The following is a 17920-nucleotide window of genomic DNA, read 5'->3' as shown; positions in this document are numbered from 1 at the left end:
ATTTTAGTTTTCTTTAGCTCAAATTATTCAGCATGCCAAAAATGCAGTATGTCAGGGTTCTCCAAGAGTCAACAGTAATGTCTATCCAGATCAAGTTCTAAAATATTTCTATCATCCCAGACTTTGGGCTGCCTCATTTTTACCAGGGTCATTCCCTATGTGGCAAAGGAGCCAGTCAGCAGGGCAATGTAGCAAGGTAATCCAGCTGGATACACCATCTCAACTCGTGAGGGCGTGCCAGGGCCTCTGGCTGAAGAAGCTAAATCTCAGGGTTAAGATCATGTGCTTTGTAAAAGACTAATGGGGCAGGAAGTTCATTCTGTGTGGGGTTTGGGGGAACAGTTACAGGGAGGAGCATTTCTTTTCAGTGGAAGACCCATCCTACCAAGAGCTGACTTACTATGGAAGCAACCCTCTAGAAAAGGACAAGCAAGGTCCCTATCAGTGGAAGTATCAGTTAAGAACAGAGCAATCAAGCCATTTCTCCTGGGTAACAGGAAGGAAACAGGAGTCTCAGCTGAAGGTTATTCTTCCCAACTCCAGCTCCTACTATTCTACAATTTTATAACACGGCAGCGAGGATGCAAAAGTTAGTGATTCTGATTTGGGTTTCTCTTCAGAGGATAACTTTGTACTTTATTACAAGTACTGTCAGGCCTACTCTTATCACCATTCAATAAATCACCCAGAGAGACTGAGCAAAGGGATACTGGAGACTGCATTTGATGCACAGTCTAGGGCAGGATGGAGCAGGTGCTGAGATAGCACTGTGAGGTGGTAGAGCCTACAAGAGAAGCTTGCTGCCCCCACTTACTGCCGAGTTGTCTTGGGGACACCCACCCAAATGCTTCCTAGGAACTTTCAGTCCTGGTACTCATGGGTACAAGTGGGGACAATGTCACAACTCTCATAACTGTTAGAACATTTGGACAAAGGAGGCACTAAAGGGCCTGACTGCCCTATTAGAAGGGTCTAGTGCAGGCACCAAATCTGAGCTACCTCTGGAGCAGAACCATGCAGAACTCTCCATGGCCACTGGGGATTATGCCAACCTGGGCCAGCAGCAGAGTCCTGAAGTGTAGACAACCCTCTCCACTCTCTCCCTAGAGGATTGCTTCAGCATTCCTCTGGGTTACTGCCCTCCCTCCCCACTCTTATCCCACACTGGAAAGGAGAGATGAAGTCCAGACAGAACTGGGTCCTTCTGCATCCCATACCTTTGATGGGACAGGTAAGGGTGATGCTCCCTCTCACTAGGAAGTATAGAGTGTATCCGACCCAAGTTTTTAGTATTGGAGATACTCGCCTACCATGCTGTAGGTCTTGGGTTCAATTCCCAGAACCGAAAAACAACAAAACAAAGTCCCAAGTTTCTGGGGGCTTGCTTCCAAAGGACAGTATGGGAACCCCTTGAGGTTCCAAACACAAGTCACCAGCTGCAGATGAGACTACTCTTCCTTTGAGGAGGGCAAGAGGGCGGCGCTGGCAGACCCTCCACATCCACCTGCTGCACCTCCGGGACCAAGGGGTGAGGGCCAGCATGGCCAAGCCGAGAGGCGCGGGGCGTTCAGGGCTCTCCAGCTTCGGCGCGGGCGGGCGTCCTGCTCTCTCCAGTGGGTATCCTGCGTGGGGGCCGCGAGGCCAGGCGAGGCGGCGACTCCCGGCGGCAGGCACGTGCGTCCGCGGCGCCCCCGTCCTCCACACTGCGCGCTGGCCGAGGGCGGGGCCGGCGCTCCCTCCTCTCCTCCCCCGGCTCGGCCGGCCTCCCGCGGGCGGCGGCATTCGGCACCCGGCTAGCTGCGAGCACCCGGCGGAGCCATGGACTGCGACGGCCGCGTGTCAGGGCTGCTGCGCCGCAACCTACAGCCCACGCTCACCTACTGGAGCGTCTTCTTCAGCTTCGGCCTGTGCATCGCCTTCCTGGGGCCCACGCTGCTGGACCTGCGCTGCCAGACGCACAGCTCGCTGCCCCAGATCTCCTGGGTCTTCTTCTCACAGCAGCTCTGCCTCCTGCTGGGCAGCGCCCTCGGGGGCGTCTTCAAGAGGACGTGAGTGTCGCACCCGGGCGTCCCTACCTGCAGCTGGGTCCCCCGACCCGCCGTCCCTCCTCATCCCCGCCGCAGCGACTACCTGCCCACCTTAGCCCGCTGCATCCGGGCCTAGCCCCGGGGGCTGCCTCCCTCCTCCACCCCAGCTTCTTTGGAAAACTCTCCCGAGACTGAAGGTGACTTCTGGGCTGTGTATTTACCTTCGCTCACCCGGGTGAGAGGGTAGAATCGTTCCCTCCCTCGCCCCACCCCCAGTCCACCAACTGAGGAATGATGGAGTGGGCAGAGGTGGGTAGGACCTTGCACCTCTCTTCTGAGATTTTGTAGTCCCGGCTGCCAGGGGTGGAACTGACATGAGGTGGGAAGACAGTTGGAAGCGCCAGCTCAGGGGCAGTACGTGATGCCAGGACTGGTCTGCGGTTTGGTGGCCCCACTTAGCTTCACATCAATTCATGCAAGTTGTCCCTCTGCCGTGGTGGTAGTGGTGGGGCTGGTGGGGGGTCTTTGCAGTTCTGCTCCTGAAGGAGCCAGGACACTTCAGCATCGGCCTGTAGAGGCTAGGGCGCTTGGGACTCACATAGCTAGGGCCAGGTAGAGCTGTGCAGAGCCTCTCATTCATCCTCTATCTCTGGTGCCAGTGTCCCTCTGCACCGCACCCCTCCACTTTATTACTGCTACCTGGCTTCTGCCAGAGCAGAGCACCAGGCTAAGTGATAGGACACACAGGATGATGTCCCTTTGGATGCCACAAAAGCGTTATTCTCCTGCCTGTTCTAGAAAGGCAGCAGGCTTCTCTCTCGGTACAGCCAGGATTAGAGACCCAGGGCTGAGGAACAGAGGACTTGCACACCAAAGGCTGCTGTGTGAATACCCTCATTCCATCTCCTTGGAGGAGCAGTTCCCTGGACTGCAGGGATCCAAGCAGCAGCTGGCTTGGAAACAAAACCACAGTTGGGTAGTATATTGCAGGAAAATCTGTGGAGGGGTCATTCTGAGCCAAAGGGCTCTTGGGCTCCTTCCTGCAGGTCTGTGGCTAATGGGGGCCTGCAGTGCAGCTATCAGTACAAAGAACCCCAGTTTAAGCCGCCCAGAGCCTGCCAATCCTCAGCAATTAGAGGATGATTGTTTCCATTTCCCCAAAATCTTCTTGTAAAATGGAAGAAATCTCAGAAGCAAGTCTCCTTGTGCACACCAGTGTTTTTGTAGGTTTGTGATACAATTGGATGTATAGGAATTCAGAAAAGCTATTCTGCCTAGAAATGTAGTCAAAAGGAAGAGAGAGTGCCTCTGAATATCAGAGGTGGGTTTTGTTGTTTGGTGCTGGGGAATCCAGGGCTTCGTCCATGCCAGGTAAGCCTCTCCTACTAAGCCATACTCCCAGCCCTCACAGATGTTTTGTTGCGTTGCATTTCCGTATTTTGACTTAGAGAAGCTTTCTTACCTGGAACTTTTTAGAAACGTGTAAACAGGAAGGAGAATAAGGATAGTTCTAGTGACAGGCTGGTAGGCTTCCTTTTCTGAAATGGGCAGAGATACGCACCCAACTGGGCCATCTCTTCCTGGCTTTGTGCCTCCTTCTAGGCTCCTAGACAGCAGAGCCCTGCCGCAGGAAACCCCGGATCAGCAGTGGCAACAATAACTAACCATTGTGCAAGTGGTCTGTGCCAGGGCTATTCTTAGTACCTTATTTATATCAACCCATCTAATTTTCACCACAACCCTGCAAATACTATCACCCCCAGTTTATGCATAATGAATCCGAGACATAGAGGGGTTAAGAAATTTAGCTGGGTATGGTAATTCCAGTGCTCTAGAAGCTGTTAGGAGAATCTTGAATTGGACTTTAGCCTGGGCTACATAGCAAGACCCTGCCTCAAAACGCTGAAAGGAAAAAAAGGGAGGGAGGGAAGGAGGGAGAAAGGGAGAAAGAGAGAGAGAAAGGAGAAAAGGACTTGTCCCATATCACATGGTCCCAGGGTTTGAACTCGGGCATTTGTCTGCAGTCCCAGCTGCCTTGGCAGTGACTCCTGCCTTCTGAGTAGTCAGCATCAACTCTGTAGTTGAGGCCTATGGAAGAGATAAGGGTTCTGTGAGTCTTCACCTGCTGAGCATCCTTGAGCTCTAACAATGCTTTGGAAGGCAATGTAAGCCCCTGGGGTTTCCTGCTGGGATCTTCCAGAGTGGCTAGGACATCTTAGTGGTTCAAGTTTAAATTCTGAGCTTCAGTCCTCCTACCCCCAAGATAAAATGTCTCCAAGAACAAACAAAGCAGGGTTCCAGTGGGAAGGGGGCTGGGGGTGATCAGGGGTGACCCTGAGTGTCAGTAATACTGTATCACCACCTAGCTAACTCTGGGCAGCACTGAATGCTCTCTCCTCACTCCCACCTCCCAAGTGAACAGAAGCTTTGCCAGCCCTGACATGGTCTGTAAAGCTTGCTACACAGCCTCGCCTATCTCTGTTGAAATGCTAATGTCTCTGCAAGGAAATGCTTTTCAGCTTAAATGATTAGCAGCCAGTGTGCCAGGCTGGCACTGAAAATGGGGGATTAACAAAGCTTCCAAGGTCACCTGTTGAGAGGGCGTGGAGGAAAGTGGTTGAATGACACATCAGAGTACCTGCTTAGGTTCTACCTACTGCTTAGCTTAATTTGAAGGCTTCTAGACACCTCTATGGGGCAGGCATTGGAGCAGGTGCTGGGGAAACACCAGCCTTCATTCCCTATCTTTAGCATAAACTTTACACTGTAGCAGAGACCTTGAACGTTAAAGGAGGCCATCTGCAGGCACAGCAGAGGGAAGAGAGGTACAGTTGCAGTCACAAGAACCTGAGCTAGACCCTCCCTAGGAAAATCTTGTTTAGCACAAAGAGGAAATCTTCCAGAGAAGAGACACAGAAAGCCACCAGGTCAGCAGAATGACTAGGTATGTGATTTGACAGAATGGTGATGGGGTATTTAGACAAAAGGTTAGGTTTTCTTTTTCTGGGTTTGTGGGACCTGTCTAACCACCCTGGGCAGTTGGGAGACCCCCTTATCTCAGGACATCAGCAGATAGATGACTTGAGAGCTCCCCAGCCTCCCTAGCCTCTCCCAGCCTCTCTGTGACTTCTCCCCTCCACTAATTGGTTGTGAGCTTGTTGAAGTCATTTGCTGATTGACACTCTGCTTACGGCTTGCCTGTCTTTTTAAATCTAATTCCTTCCTGTCTTCAAGTCCCCTACTCAACTAAGAACCCCTCCTGTATCTTGCAGCAAACTAAGTCTTCATAGGCGTCCACAGGTTACTTCAGTCCCTGGAATACAACACAGCCAGTTCCCCTCCCTGAGCTGGACTCTGATTGGCCTTGCTTCTAGAAAGGCTCTGCTTGTCTCTTCAACGGTTTGTATACCTTTTAGCATGGTACAGACCTGTGCCAGAAGCCCATCAGTCTTATTTAAAAACTCATTTTAAAACTGGACATAGTGGTACATACCTATAATCCCAGCCCTTTGGGAAGTTAGAGACAGGACGGTCTTCAGTTACTCTCCACTATATGAGTTTGAGGCCAGCCTATATTACAAAACAATGAAACATTCAACAGAGTTACCATCAACTCAGGAATCTCACTCCTAATTATATATCCAAGAAGAATGAAAACATTTTTCCACACAAAACTTACACATGAATGTTCATGGCATTATTCATAGTAGTTTTTTTTTTAAGTGGAAGCAAACTAGATATGAACAGGCAAATAAAATATGGCATATCCTTACAAAGACTCCTCATTTAGCCAGAGTGCTGGGTAAAAAGTCAGTCACAAAAGACCACTCGCATGCCCTGTCCCTACATAGAGGGTCTGGAGTCGCAGACCAGTAGTAGGGAGTTAACTAAGGCTGGAGGTAGGTGTGGAGGGGCATAGGGATGACTGCTAATGGATATAGACTTTCTTTCTGAGGTGACAAAATAGTGACACGTGCCTATAATCCTAGCACCAGGAAGGCTGAGGCAGGAGGATTGTGCATTCTAGGCAAGCCTTGGCTACTTAGTGAGATCCTGCCTCACGAAACCAAAAAATAAAAACTCTAAGATTAGACTATGGTAATGGTCTCACAACTCAGAATATTTTTTTAAAACCCAAAACATTTAGTTGTACATTTAAATAATTGAGTTTTATAATGTAGAAATTGCATATACATTTTTTTAATTAAAAAAAAATTCAGAACCCTCTACACCCATTAATTCATTCATTCAACAAATACTTCTTGAGTCACATCCTGTTTCAGGGGTAAGGATGTCAGGCAAGATCCCTGGCTTTCTGGGTGTCTGTTTTTTGGAGGGCAGTGTGTGACGGTGAAATGGGATAGGGATGGAGAGTGGCAGGGTTGAGCCTTAGACTACTCTTCAGAGGGCAGGCCACTCTGGGAAGGGGGCATCAAGAACTGGCTCCTAGCTGGGCATGGTGGCACATGTCTTTAATCCCAGCACTCAGGAGGTAGAGGCAGGTAGATCTCTGTGAGTTTGATGCCAACCTGATCAAGTTCTAGGCCAGCTGTGGCTATAGAGAAACCCTGTCTCAAAAAGACAGAAAAAACAAAACAAACAACAACAACAACAAAAAAAAAAAACAACTGGCTCCTGAGGAACTGAGGAACAGCTCAGGTAGGTCAGGAATTGGGAGAAAGGAGGTCTAGGCAGGCAGACTTAGGCTAGACCCTGAGGTGCACTTCCCATGGGCCTAGTACCCAGTGGACCCTAAGAACATTGTCTACACAGGATGCACCCCAGTCTGAATCAAACAGGGCAGTCCTATCATAGATTGGGATCCACCAAGGACAGGCTTATCTGCCCCTCCAACATGGGGCCCTGAGCAGGTTGAGATGTCAGTACAGAGGCTTGAGGTGATTGAGTTATGGGGGGGCCTTCTCTCCCCATTCCTTCCCCATCAACCTGACTAGAAAGAGTATCACTAACTGGCCCTGGCTCCTGGAAGGATGGGCTGCAGGCTCCTCTGAGGTTGACAGAGACTGTGGCTGCTCCATAGACACTGTGATTTCTACCATTCTGCCCTCTACCCCTCTCCACTGGTCCTCTGTATGAGGTGGTCCACTTTGGCAGGGGAAAGGTGAGGTCTTGAGCATCCCTGCCACAGAGAAAGAGCTCCTGAGGAGAAAGGCAGTGTTCCAGACCCTGGGGCTGGCCTCAGCAGCATTCCTCCCTACCTAGGGGCAGAGAGCAGGAATGGGTCTTGGTCCTGTTTGGAGCTATGCAGTCTGCCCTTTTTTCACAGCACCAGGAAACCAAGAATGGGTGCCCAAGATAAGGTTACACCAAGGTAGTCACATGTGTACCTGGTAACCAGGGCTGAGAAGGGCCAGCAGCTTGCTCAAGGTCACACAGCCAGCCTCTGTGGCCCAGCAGGCAACTCTAGTACAGCCAGACTAGGAGAGGGAGGACCCTGGCCCCTCCCTCTTTCCACTCCCATTTGTTCCTTCCGTGTGGAGCCATTAATAAGTAACTTAACCATTTCTCAGGCCTCCTGGCATGGGTTTCTTAGGCCTTGGAGGAAAGAGATCATTTTAATTGGCCCAAATTCACATCTGAGTCCAGGGCCAGCAGAGAGAAGTCATCTCCAGCTCAGTGCCACTCTCTTCCCATCCAAACCTCAGTTTCCTGATCTTTAAAGTGAGTGGGACTCTTAGGTCCTGGTTGCCACTTTAGCTGGGACACTGTGTGGGACCAATTGGTGGGTTCCTAGTGTATTCCTGGTCCAGCCTCCCAGGATCACTTGCAGGGTGTGGGAGCAGGAATAGAGATAGACCTGGGAAGAAGCCCAGAGCTGGCACTGGTCCCTGCCCTCTTCCTGTTGGCACCTGTTCTGAGCCTGCATTGACTTTGGGGAAGCCCAGGCTGCAAAGAAGGATGAACACTGGGAAGGGAACTACCTGCCATCTGCAATTAGAATGGAGGAAAATGAGGCTCAGAGGGGCTAAGCATAAGTGGCTTGTTGCAGGTTGCACCGTTGGGCAGTGTCAGAGGTGGTCCTAGACCCCAGTCTTTGTTGTTGGTTGTTTGTTTTCAGACAGGGTCTCACTATGTAGCCCTAACTGGCCTGGAACTCACTATGTAGACCAGGCTGGACTTAAACTCACAGAGATCCTCCTATTTCTGCCTTCCAGTGCTGGAATTAAAAGTATGCACCACCATACCAGCTTTTTTGTGTGTGTGGGTGGAGGGGGGCATTTAGAACTTAGTCTTTTGACTACACATCCCACTGCATCCTTGATACCAAAATCTTTTGGCATTATCTCTTTGTAATCTTCAAAGGGATCAGAGGCAAGCTCTAAGAAAAGATATTGTCGAAGGGGCCATTAACTCAGCCGTTTAAAACAGGCAATAGATGTACTTTAGTCTGGTCCTAGAAACAATACACCATTCTAAAGGATTTCTGGAATGTCCACTCCAGCCCTGAATCACCTGGAAGAATGGGCAACCTAAAGGCCACAAACAAAAGTTTTCCAATTCATAAATGTCCTCATTTTCTGGGAACAAGACTCTACCTTCCTGGCCCCCTAAAATCCCAGGCCAAATACAGGGTCAGCCCTTCAGGCTCCAGCTGTAGGCCTAGACTCAAATCACAGCTCAGGACCTAGCAAGAGGCACAGGGAAACCATTTCCCAAGTCTGGTTCCTGCTATCCAGGGTTCACTCATGGGTCAAATGGGCACAAGTATGAGGTCTACTTAACAGCATTGTCATGTGTACCAAATGTCTGTAACACTATAAACCACTGTAAACAAATGTCAGTGGCTTTCATGAAGACTGTAAGGCCAGTCATACCCATCCTCTCCTTTCCTATACCTCCCCATGGTTCCTTCCTATCTCAGCTTACTGATCTTAGGTCCCAGTCTCTCAGGATTTTGCTACAAGCCTCACTGCTGTACTGAACCACTTTCACACATACTCATGCTAGACACACACTAGGCATGGACTAGCCACTGAGCCACAAATGTCAACGCTCTCACCACCCCCACTCTTCTTTTTAAGATAAATGGTCTGGCTATGTAGACCAGGTTGGCCTTGAGCTCCTGACCTTTTTCCTTTAGCTTCCCTAGCACTAAGATTACAGGCATGTGATGATACCCAAATTTCTCAAGGCAATAAAGAGAATGTATTAATTCCTCAAAGGAGCATTTATGGGGCTGGAGAGATGGCTCAGCAGTTAAGAGTGCTAGCTGTTCTTGCAGAAGACCCAGGTTCGAATCCCAACATCCACATGGCAGCTGACAACAATCTATAACTCCAGTTCCGGGGATCTGATGCCCTCCTCTGTCCTCTGCAGGCACTGCATGATACTGTTGTACTTACATACATGAAGGCAATACATGCATACACATAAAACAAAAATTAAAATAAAAAAAAGAATATTTAAATGACTCAGAAGTGAGGGTTGGTAAGGGGGATTCTTGAAGCTGCACATAAGAGACCCTCTTGCTAGCCATGAAGTTGGGTCACAAGAGACTGCCTAGTCTATCTTGTGCAAGGAAAGCAAGTAGGGGTAGTGAGAGAGGGAGCGGGGAGGAGAGGTTTGTGGTTTTCATCAACCCTCTTGTGCATCCCGAGGAGGCAGATGAGATGGTGGTGCATGTCAGGAAGCAGAAGCAAGAGCAAGCACGGCGGCAGAGCTGGATGGCAGCACCGGGGACTGTCAGAGCAGGGCCCAAGGGAGAGCTGCAAGAGCAGGGGTGACCTGAACAGACCACCCACATCCCAGCTGCCTTCCCTTTATCCTCTTAATGCCAGCCTTGAAGAAGGTCTACCCCAGGTTCGGCGTAGGAACAGACAGGGGTCATGAACAGTAATCTCCCCAACAGATCAGCCTGGAAATGAGAAAATAATAAAATAACAAACTGCTGCTATCGACAGAGCTCGTTTGATAAAGGCTTTAATCAGATATGGAGCCAGATGAGGTGGCTGAGTGCCAAAGGAATAGGAGGCAGAAGACTGCTGGATCTCTGGGGACACCCCTCTTCCCTTCCATTGTGCTGGGACTTCAGAGAGATCTTCTTGCCCCCTACCTCTCCCCTTTTATAATCTGAAGCATTCTTCCACAACCTCTAGAGCCTTGTTGCTACCCAAGCCCTTCCTCCTAACACAGCACATTTGCCTGCAAACTGGTTCCTAGGACACATGTCTTTGATCCTTTTGCTGAGAGTTTAGTTATTGGGTAGAGTGCCCCAAGAGGACCTTGACAGAGTCTTGGGCCTCATCCACTCATTCTCTCATGGAGGGGAAGAGGGGACAGACTTCAGCACGCATGCTGAGGGCTCCTCTGACCTGTGAACCTGGAACCACTCAGACTAGTCTCAGCAGGGACAGCCTCAAGGCTTCCCTTCCAAACACTTGCTAGGCACACAGTCCCTGAACTCTGTCCTTGAAGAAAGGTCACCATATTACCCAAATACTTGGCTGTGTCTTTGGTCCTGGCAGCTTAGACTTCTGCCTGAGAAGAATAGCTCTTGTCCACTCCTGTGTGGAGGGCGTATGTAACTCATTTTGCTCTGCTCCTACCCAGCCAAGGACATCTGATTTCAGACTCACCCTGGGTCCCTCCTTTATCTGCAGGTATATGGCAACATTCCATTGAAAATGCTCAAAGCAGCTTCCCTAAGAGGGTTAGGAATATTGTTGCATAGAATTATTTGAAGTGAGCAACTTAAGGTTTAAGCAATATAAAATAGTAGTTGGGCTTTGTAAGTACCATGTTCCATGGCATCTGGCATGCTCACAGCAGCCCTACGAAGTCATTGCTGTAGTCAGGACATAAGCCCAATTCAAGCACCTGTCTACACCCCATAGCTTGTGAGCAGTTCCCTTCCTGCAGGTGGTGGGGCAGGGGCTGGGTTCCGAGCCTATGGAGGACAAGGAGGAGCCTCCTGGAAAGCCTCTGGGGCCCCTCTGCTGACTCCAGCTCTCCCCTGCCCAGCTTGGCCCAGTCATTATGGGCCCTCTTCACCTCTACCCTGGCCATCTCCCTGGTGTTTGCTGTCATCCCCTTCTGCCATGATGTGAAGGTGCTGGCCTCGGTCATAGCACTGGCGGGCCTAGCCATGGGCTGTATCGACACTGTGGCCAACATGCAGCTGGTGAGGATATACCAGAAGGACTCAGCCTTCTTCCTCCAGGTGAGCTGGGTAGAGGGGGGCTGGGCAGTGGGCAGAGTGCAGGGAGCTGTCCAGGCCCCATCCTTCTCCTCAGGGTAGGTGGTGACTAGTCTGTCTTGATCCCTTACTGGCTGGGCCCAATCAGTAACCCAATACCTGGGCTTGGGTTTCTTGTGACTCCAGAGGGGTAATAGTACGGGCCTGCCTTACTGGCCTCTCCCAGAAACCTCAGTGCTGGTGAAACTTCTCTAAAACAGGAAAAGTAGAGGGTTTGCTGTCTGCTCTCTTGTATTTCCTCTTTAGTCACCCAGTGTGTGTGGCTGGGACCAAATACCTAACAAACAGCAAGTTAAGGGAAGAAAGTTTATTTCCGCTTACAGTTCAGGGGAATGCTATCCATCATGGTGGGGAAGGAGTGGTATCAGGAGTGGCTCAATAGCCTGGTGTGATGGCGCATGCCTTTAATCCCAGTACTTGGGAGGTAGAGGTAGGTAGATCTCTGTGAGATTGAGGCCAACCTGGTATATATAGCAAGTTCCAGGTCAGCTGTGGTTTCAGGAGACCCTGTCTCAAAAAAAAAAAAAAAAAAAAAAAAAAGTGATTCAATCCTAATCCTAGCACTCCGGTGGCACTGTGAGTTCAAGGCCAGCCTGGTCTACATAGAGAGTTCCAGATCAGTCAAAGCTACATAGAGAGACCTGTCTCAGAAAAGAAATAAAATAAAAATAGGATAAAATAAAATAGTGACTCAGTCCTGGGTACCAACCAGGAAGCAAAGAGGGGGATGCCAGTGCTCAGGTGGCTTCCTCTGTTTTCCTTTTTATTCAGTCCTGGACTCCAGATGATGGTATGTTGATACCCACATTTGGGGCGGGTCTTTCCTCTTCAGCTAAACCTTTCTGGAAAGGCCTCAGATACACCCAGAGGTATATTCTTTAGTGCCTTAAGCAATTCTTAATCCACCCAAGTTGACAAAATTGACCACCACACCAGGCAACAGCACCAGGACCACCCACTGTCACTGCAGTTATCAGGCCCAGGGAGTGGTGAGAAGGGCTTTTTCTCTTCGCTTTTCCTTCCCTCTCCTGCTTCCCAAGTCTTTCTTTCCACTCTAGGGTCAGGCAGGGGCCCCTGGGTGGGGCACAAGGTAAAGGTGAGGGGAAGTGAACTTTCTGGATGGGTCTTGAGCCAGGCTGAGCTGTGCCCACTCCCATTTAGGTACTCCATTTCTTCGTGGGTTTTGGTGCTCTGCTGAGCCCCCTGATTGCTGACCCCTTCCTGTCAGAGGCCAGCTGCTTTCCTGCCAACAGTACAGCCAACGCCACCTCCAGAAACCACCTGTTCCATGCCTCCCGGGTCCTGGGCCAACACCATGCAACAGCCCAGCCTTGGTCAAACCAGACCATCTCCAGGCGACCCCCAAAGGATGTGGCAGAGAACCACGTATCCTATGCCTTCTGGATCATGGCCCTCATCAATGTGAGTGTCACTGGTGCAGATGGGGTAGGGAGTTGGGGGACAGTTCGTGTCTCCCAGTCCAGGTCCCCTGTGCAGAAACTTTGGATTCTGAGAAACATGTTGGGGTCCAGGGTATATGACCAGGAAGCAAAAGGAAGGAGAGAGAAGTGACCTGCCAGGGTCATCTTGAAGGACCCTCAAGTGTGACTCTTTTTGCAGTTCTCAAGGAAGGCAGGTAGTAAGCAGGTTTACACACTGACAATCAAGGTCAACTTTCAAGCTCTCTGAGGCTCTATGGGAAGCCAGCTCGTTTCCTCCCTGGTCAAGAGGCCACAGCAGATAATGGCTCCTTCCCTGGGGTCCTTCATCACTGATGGGGATCTCCTGGACCCTACTGCTTGGGTTTCTATCTTCTTACACGGGCCTGTGTAGAAATAGCAAGGTGCCCACTCACTGTGACTAGCTTAGGTACTGAGGTTCCTTTTGAACACCTGACCAAGTCACAGTGACTCTGGCTTCTACCTGGAAGCCTCCAATGATCTGCAACCAAAGAGGGTTCCTATGTTGACCCAGATGGAACAGAGGGGAGCTCCCCACCCCAGCAGGCTTGGGAGTGACAGTTTAGAACATTTGAGCTACCTGGCTTCCTGGCTCTGGCTCACCTCGGGGCTGGTGATAAGGCTATTCCATGCGGTCATTTGCCTAGCTGTGGAATGGAGGCCCAGTGTGGCTTGTCACTCTGGCAAAGAGCCCCTCTGCAATAGGCACCTGGTCCTCCAGAGACAGTAGGCTACTGCTGTGCCTCAGAGGAATGAATAGCTGCATGTAATTGCACTGATATACCGAGTCCCCACCACAGTTGCAATGAGCAGCACAGAAGATTGTCATACCCTCACTGCTCAAGATCCTGAGAAAGCTAGAAAGAGGCCAAGTCTCAGTAGACACCCACCACCCGCTGCCACATAGTCCTACCTTTCCTGGGCTGGAATGTCACCAAGCACTCAGCTATGGCAGCAGTCTCCCCTCATCATTGTTGTTTTGAATCAAGGCAGCTTTGAGCCTGTGTCTTCCAAGGGAAGGAGCCCTATGGTATAACCTGGGAATCTGCAGTCAGGAAGCCCTGCATAGGCCCAAGGCCTGTTTTTGCCCCATGAGGTGCAGACTGGAGAGATTGCTTGCTACAAGATTTCTGGGCATTTCTCTATTTATGTCTGAAAATAAATAGACCACCACCGAAGGAATACCATAGTGTATGCACTCACTCACACTCATACATGTGTATACCTGCCTGGCATGAACTGGCTTTCAGGGTGGCGCTGGAGTCCCTGGATGGGATTCCTATAAAAACTGAGCATGTTCCTGTCAGCATGCCAGTCAGTCAGCTATGAAGCCTTTCCCTTTGCCCTCCTCCCTGGAAAGGTCACCTGAGTGCCAGGCTCCAGCCCAGCTGCTTCCTCTTGGCCTTCTCCCAGGCTTTTTGCCTGTGTGTGCTTCCTGTTTCCCCAACCACTGGAGGAAGGGCTGGGTCTCCCCCATAAGGCTGGGACTCCCCAAGGGCCCATACAGGACCCCATGTATGACTTTACAGCTGCCAGTTGACCTTGACTTTGTTGTTATAAATTATTTGTGAGGTCTCGCTATGTTCCCCAGGCTGATCTTAAACTTTTGTCTTTTATTTATTTTTAATATTTATTTATTATTTCTTTGTATATGAGTATATTGCCTGCATGTATGTAAGTGCACCCATGCCATGCATTGCCCGCAGAAGTCAGAAGAAGGTGTTGGATTCCCATGGAATTGGAGTTACAGATACTTGTTAGCCTCCATGTGGGTGCTAGGGCTCGAACCTAGGTCCTCTGTAAGAGCAGCCAGTACTCTTAACCACTGCGCCATCTCTCCAGCCCAACTCTTGCCTTTTAAAGAGTAACTAGGACTGCAGGTGTGTTCCACCACACCTATCAATGACCTTGACTGGCTTTAGAGTATGGAGAAAGGCTCTCAAGGTCACCATAGCATGGTGTCAGCATGGGGTTGAGTAGATTTTTGTCTTTAGGCTGGTGAGAGCAGCTTTCCTAGGGGAGGGCAAAGGGCTCCCTCAGAGCAACACACTGCCAAGTTGGATGTCTACTTGGTTACCATCCCTACCTGGCTTATTAGCTAGACACACTTAAACACCTCTGGAACTTCCTGTGGCTCCCTAGACTTCCTCTGCTTCCTAAGAGAAGGATCCAGGCAACAGTCACTAGAGGAAGAACAGTGATTAGATTTGATAGAGTTCCTGGCAGCAAAGGTATCTGAGCAGGGGCACCCGAGGGAGGTAGTTGGTGCTTCTCTAGGCAACCTCAGCAGTAGGAGGAGTTTCCTGGTGCTCTAGGGAGCACTAGAGGGATTAAGTGGCTCAGTGTAAGGAGCACAGAACTGAATGATGGGCTATGGGGAGGGGTGCTTGGAAAATAGGCACTTGTCAATCACTCACACCTGTGTTTTCTAGTTTAGACATCAAACTTCTAATATCTCTGTACCTTCCAAGAACATAACATCACCCCAGTGGCAACCAGAGGTAGGGATACACTGAGAGGAATCAGGATGCCAACACTAGCTGTGTGGTGGCAACTGTTCACTCTTTGGGTCCCTAGTTGGACCTCCCAGGTCTCTTCCAGTTTCAACAACCTATGCCTACACAATAGCTTTGAGCCTCATTTGCCCCATCTAGAAAATGGGATTATGATTCTTCCATCACTTTTTTTTTTTCTCTTGACAGTGCTGGAGTTGGAACCCAGGGCCTTGTGCATGGTAGACAAGCACTGTCTGCTGAGCCACATCCCTGGCCCTCAGTTGTTTTACCTAGCTATGAAACAGACAAAAGCAAAAGGCATCATGCTGCAGCAGCATTTGGTATAAGGGTGTTAGCAGCTAATTAGCACCTGTCCTGAGCCAGCAGTGGCCCCTTTGAGTCCAGGCTTTGAACCCCTCTATCTCTAAGTGTATGGATATCAAGGGCCAGTGGTGCTCATACCAAGTGTATGCAGTGTCTGGGTGGCTGGCTCATGGGCTAGCAAAGGCTCTTCGGTGAGGTGGGCCCCTTGTGAAAAGCTGCCTTCTCCCACAACTGTGAGCCTGTAGCACAGGCCAAACAGCACATGGTGCGGCAGCATGCCAGGCATCCTGACCCTCTGCTGCCCCCAGCTCCCAGTGCCCCTGGCTGTGCTATTCCTGCTGTCCAAGGAGCGGCTGCTGACCTGCTCCCAGAGGAAGCCACTGCTCCTGCCCGCAGATGAGCTTGCACTGGAGACCCGGCCTCCTGACAAGGAAGACACCTCGCTGGCCCCCAAGTTTCAGCCACACCCAGGTGCGGGCTCCCATGACCTGTCCTGGCCGTCCTGGTAACTCCACCCCCAGAAGAGAACCTAGATCCCAGTGACAGCAGTTAGAAACAGTCTTTGCTCCTGGCAATCTGGTGAGGCAAGTGATGGAGCCACCTGGCCAAGAGAATGAGGAAGGCAGACTGGCTCTAGCCTCCAGCACCTCACAGATGTCTGGGTTACCTTAGGGGAGTTACTTGACCTCTCTGAGCCTTGATTTCACCAGGACTGGGGAAAGAGCAAGGGTTGTTCCCCACAAGTAGCTGAAAGCTAGAGGAGGTAGAGGTGGCAAGCACCCCCTGCCTGGGGTCTCCTGACTGCCAGCCACTTCCCCTGGGCTAGTGGAGAGAAGGGACAGAAGCTGGCTCAGCCCTGCCCTTCTGTGCCTCCCTCAGGGCAGGAGGACCTGTTCAGCTGCTGCCAGAGGAAGAACTTCCGGGGAGCTCCTTGCTCTTTCTTCGCCATCCACATCACAGCTGCTCTGGTTCTGTTCATGACAGATGGAATGATGGTGAGCCTTCCTCCTAGCGCATGCCCTACTGGGGAGAAAGAACACTGAGGTTCTCAGAACGTCACCTGCAGTACAGTGTCCTGACCTCTCCTGTAGCACTCACAGCCCATGGGAACCAGGACTCTTCTCTGTCCTTGTCAATTGTATTTATTTTGTTAATGCTAGAAAGGGGCCTGTCTGGTGTTTTGTTTTGTTTACAATTCCAGATGGTTTGTACTTTTTAATTTTTTTTGTTTTTGTTTGATTTTGGAGGGAGCCAGGATCTAATGTAGCCTAGACTGGCTTTGAACTCTTGATCCTTCCTCTTTAGCCTCCTGAGTGCTGGGCTTATGCCCACTGTGACCCATATTTTTGAAAGGTGCAAAGAAAGCCCTGTTCACTCTTACTAGAGGCCATGCTATATAAACTCTGGGGCACTCAACTTGCTGGCATGTGCTGAAAACCTGCCTTTACAAGACAGTGCTATGAACAAGCCATACTCTAGCTCAGCTGACCACTTCACAAATGACCTGTGTTATGCTATTTAGTAGTATCTCGTTCTAGAAATCTAGATCTAAATTAGGGCAGCCTTGAATAGCTGGTTGATTGACTGCTGTAAGAGAGATGTTCCTGTCCACATGTCCCAGCAACAGACCTGGATGACTTGCACCACCCAGGGTGAATTTGAGTATGTCTCCTCTTTCTTGACCATACCTTTTTCTTTCTAACTAGGGGCAGACATAGAGACATCTCTCATGTGGTGTCATGGTACCCATTCTGTCCTCAGATTGGGGATGAATGTGCCCTGTGGTCTTGGTTCCCAGAACATTCAGGGACATTCTGCCTCTGGGAACAGTCAGCCTCCTCAGCTCTTCTGCTCAACCTAGGCTGAATGTGCTCAGCAAGGCTTGCTCTCCCTGCAGGGTGCGTATTCTGCCTTTGTGTACAGCTATGCTGTGGAGAAGCCACTGTCTGTTGGACACAAGGTGGCCGGTTACCTCCCCAGCCTCTTCTGGGGCTTTATCACGCTGGGCCGGCTCATCTCTATCCCTGTCTCCTCAAGAATGAGGCCCGCCACCATGGTATTCATCAATGTGGTAAGTGGCCAAGAGCCCTCTTTCCCTTCTTAGAGACACAGAATTTGTCTACTCTTGGGCCTTACCACTACCCAAGACATTTGCTGGGAACCAGATTCTGCCAGCATACTAGAAATGCAGGAATGGAGGAAGAAAGATGCTGGCAAGAAAGGATGGAGGTCTAGAAGGTAAAGCCTGCTTTATGTGGTGCTAGAAAAGTCCTTCCCCTGTCGGGGCATCTGATTGTATATCCTTAATAGCACCAACAAAAGAGGTTATAGATGATTGCAGTGGTGTGGAAATCAGTCCCTAGCTAACATCTGAGGGATGCAGACCCCAGCCTTAGT

The 17920-nt window shown here is 50.3% G+C and overlaps 1 protein-coding gene across 1 annotated transcript in view; it reads left to right on the top strand.

The window, feature by feature from the left end:
- Positions 1–1659: 1659 nt before the first annotated feature.
- The window catches only part of Mfsd4a (major facilitator superfamily domain containing 4A), a 29701-nt gene continuing 13440 nt past the window's right edge, over positions 1660–17920 (top strand). The window contains exons 1-6 of the mRNA XM_008823314.3: positions 1660–2048; positions 11010–11208; positions 12406–12666; positions 15832–15994; positions 16403–16518; positions 17421–17594. Of these exons, the coding sequence (XP_008821536.1) occupies positions 1819–2048; positions 11010–11208; positions 12406–12666; positions 15832–15994; positions 16403–16518; positions 17421–17594 (1143 nt within the window). The 5' untranslated portion in view covers positions 1660–1818. The remainder of the gene's footprint in view (positions 2049–11009; positions 11209–12405; positions 12667–15831; positions 15995–16402; positions 16519–17420; positions 17595–17920) is intronic.

Source organism: Nannospalax galili, unplaced genomic scaffold (assembly GCF_000622305.1).
Source record: "Nannospalax galili isolate Female #2095 unplaced genomic scaffold, S.galili_v1.0 scaffold309, whole genome shotgun sequence".
Lineage (NCBI taxonomy): Eukaryota > Metazoa > Chordata > Mammalia > Rodentia > Spalacidae > Nannospalax > Nannospalax galili.
This window is presented reverse-complemented; position numbering and strand designations above follow the sequence as displayed.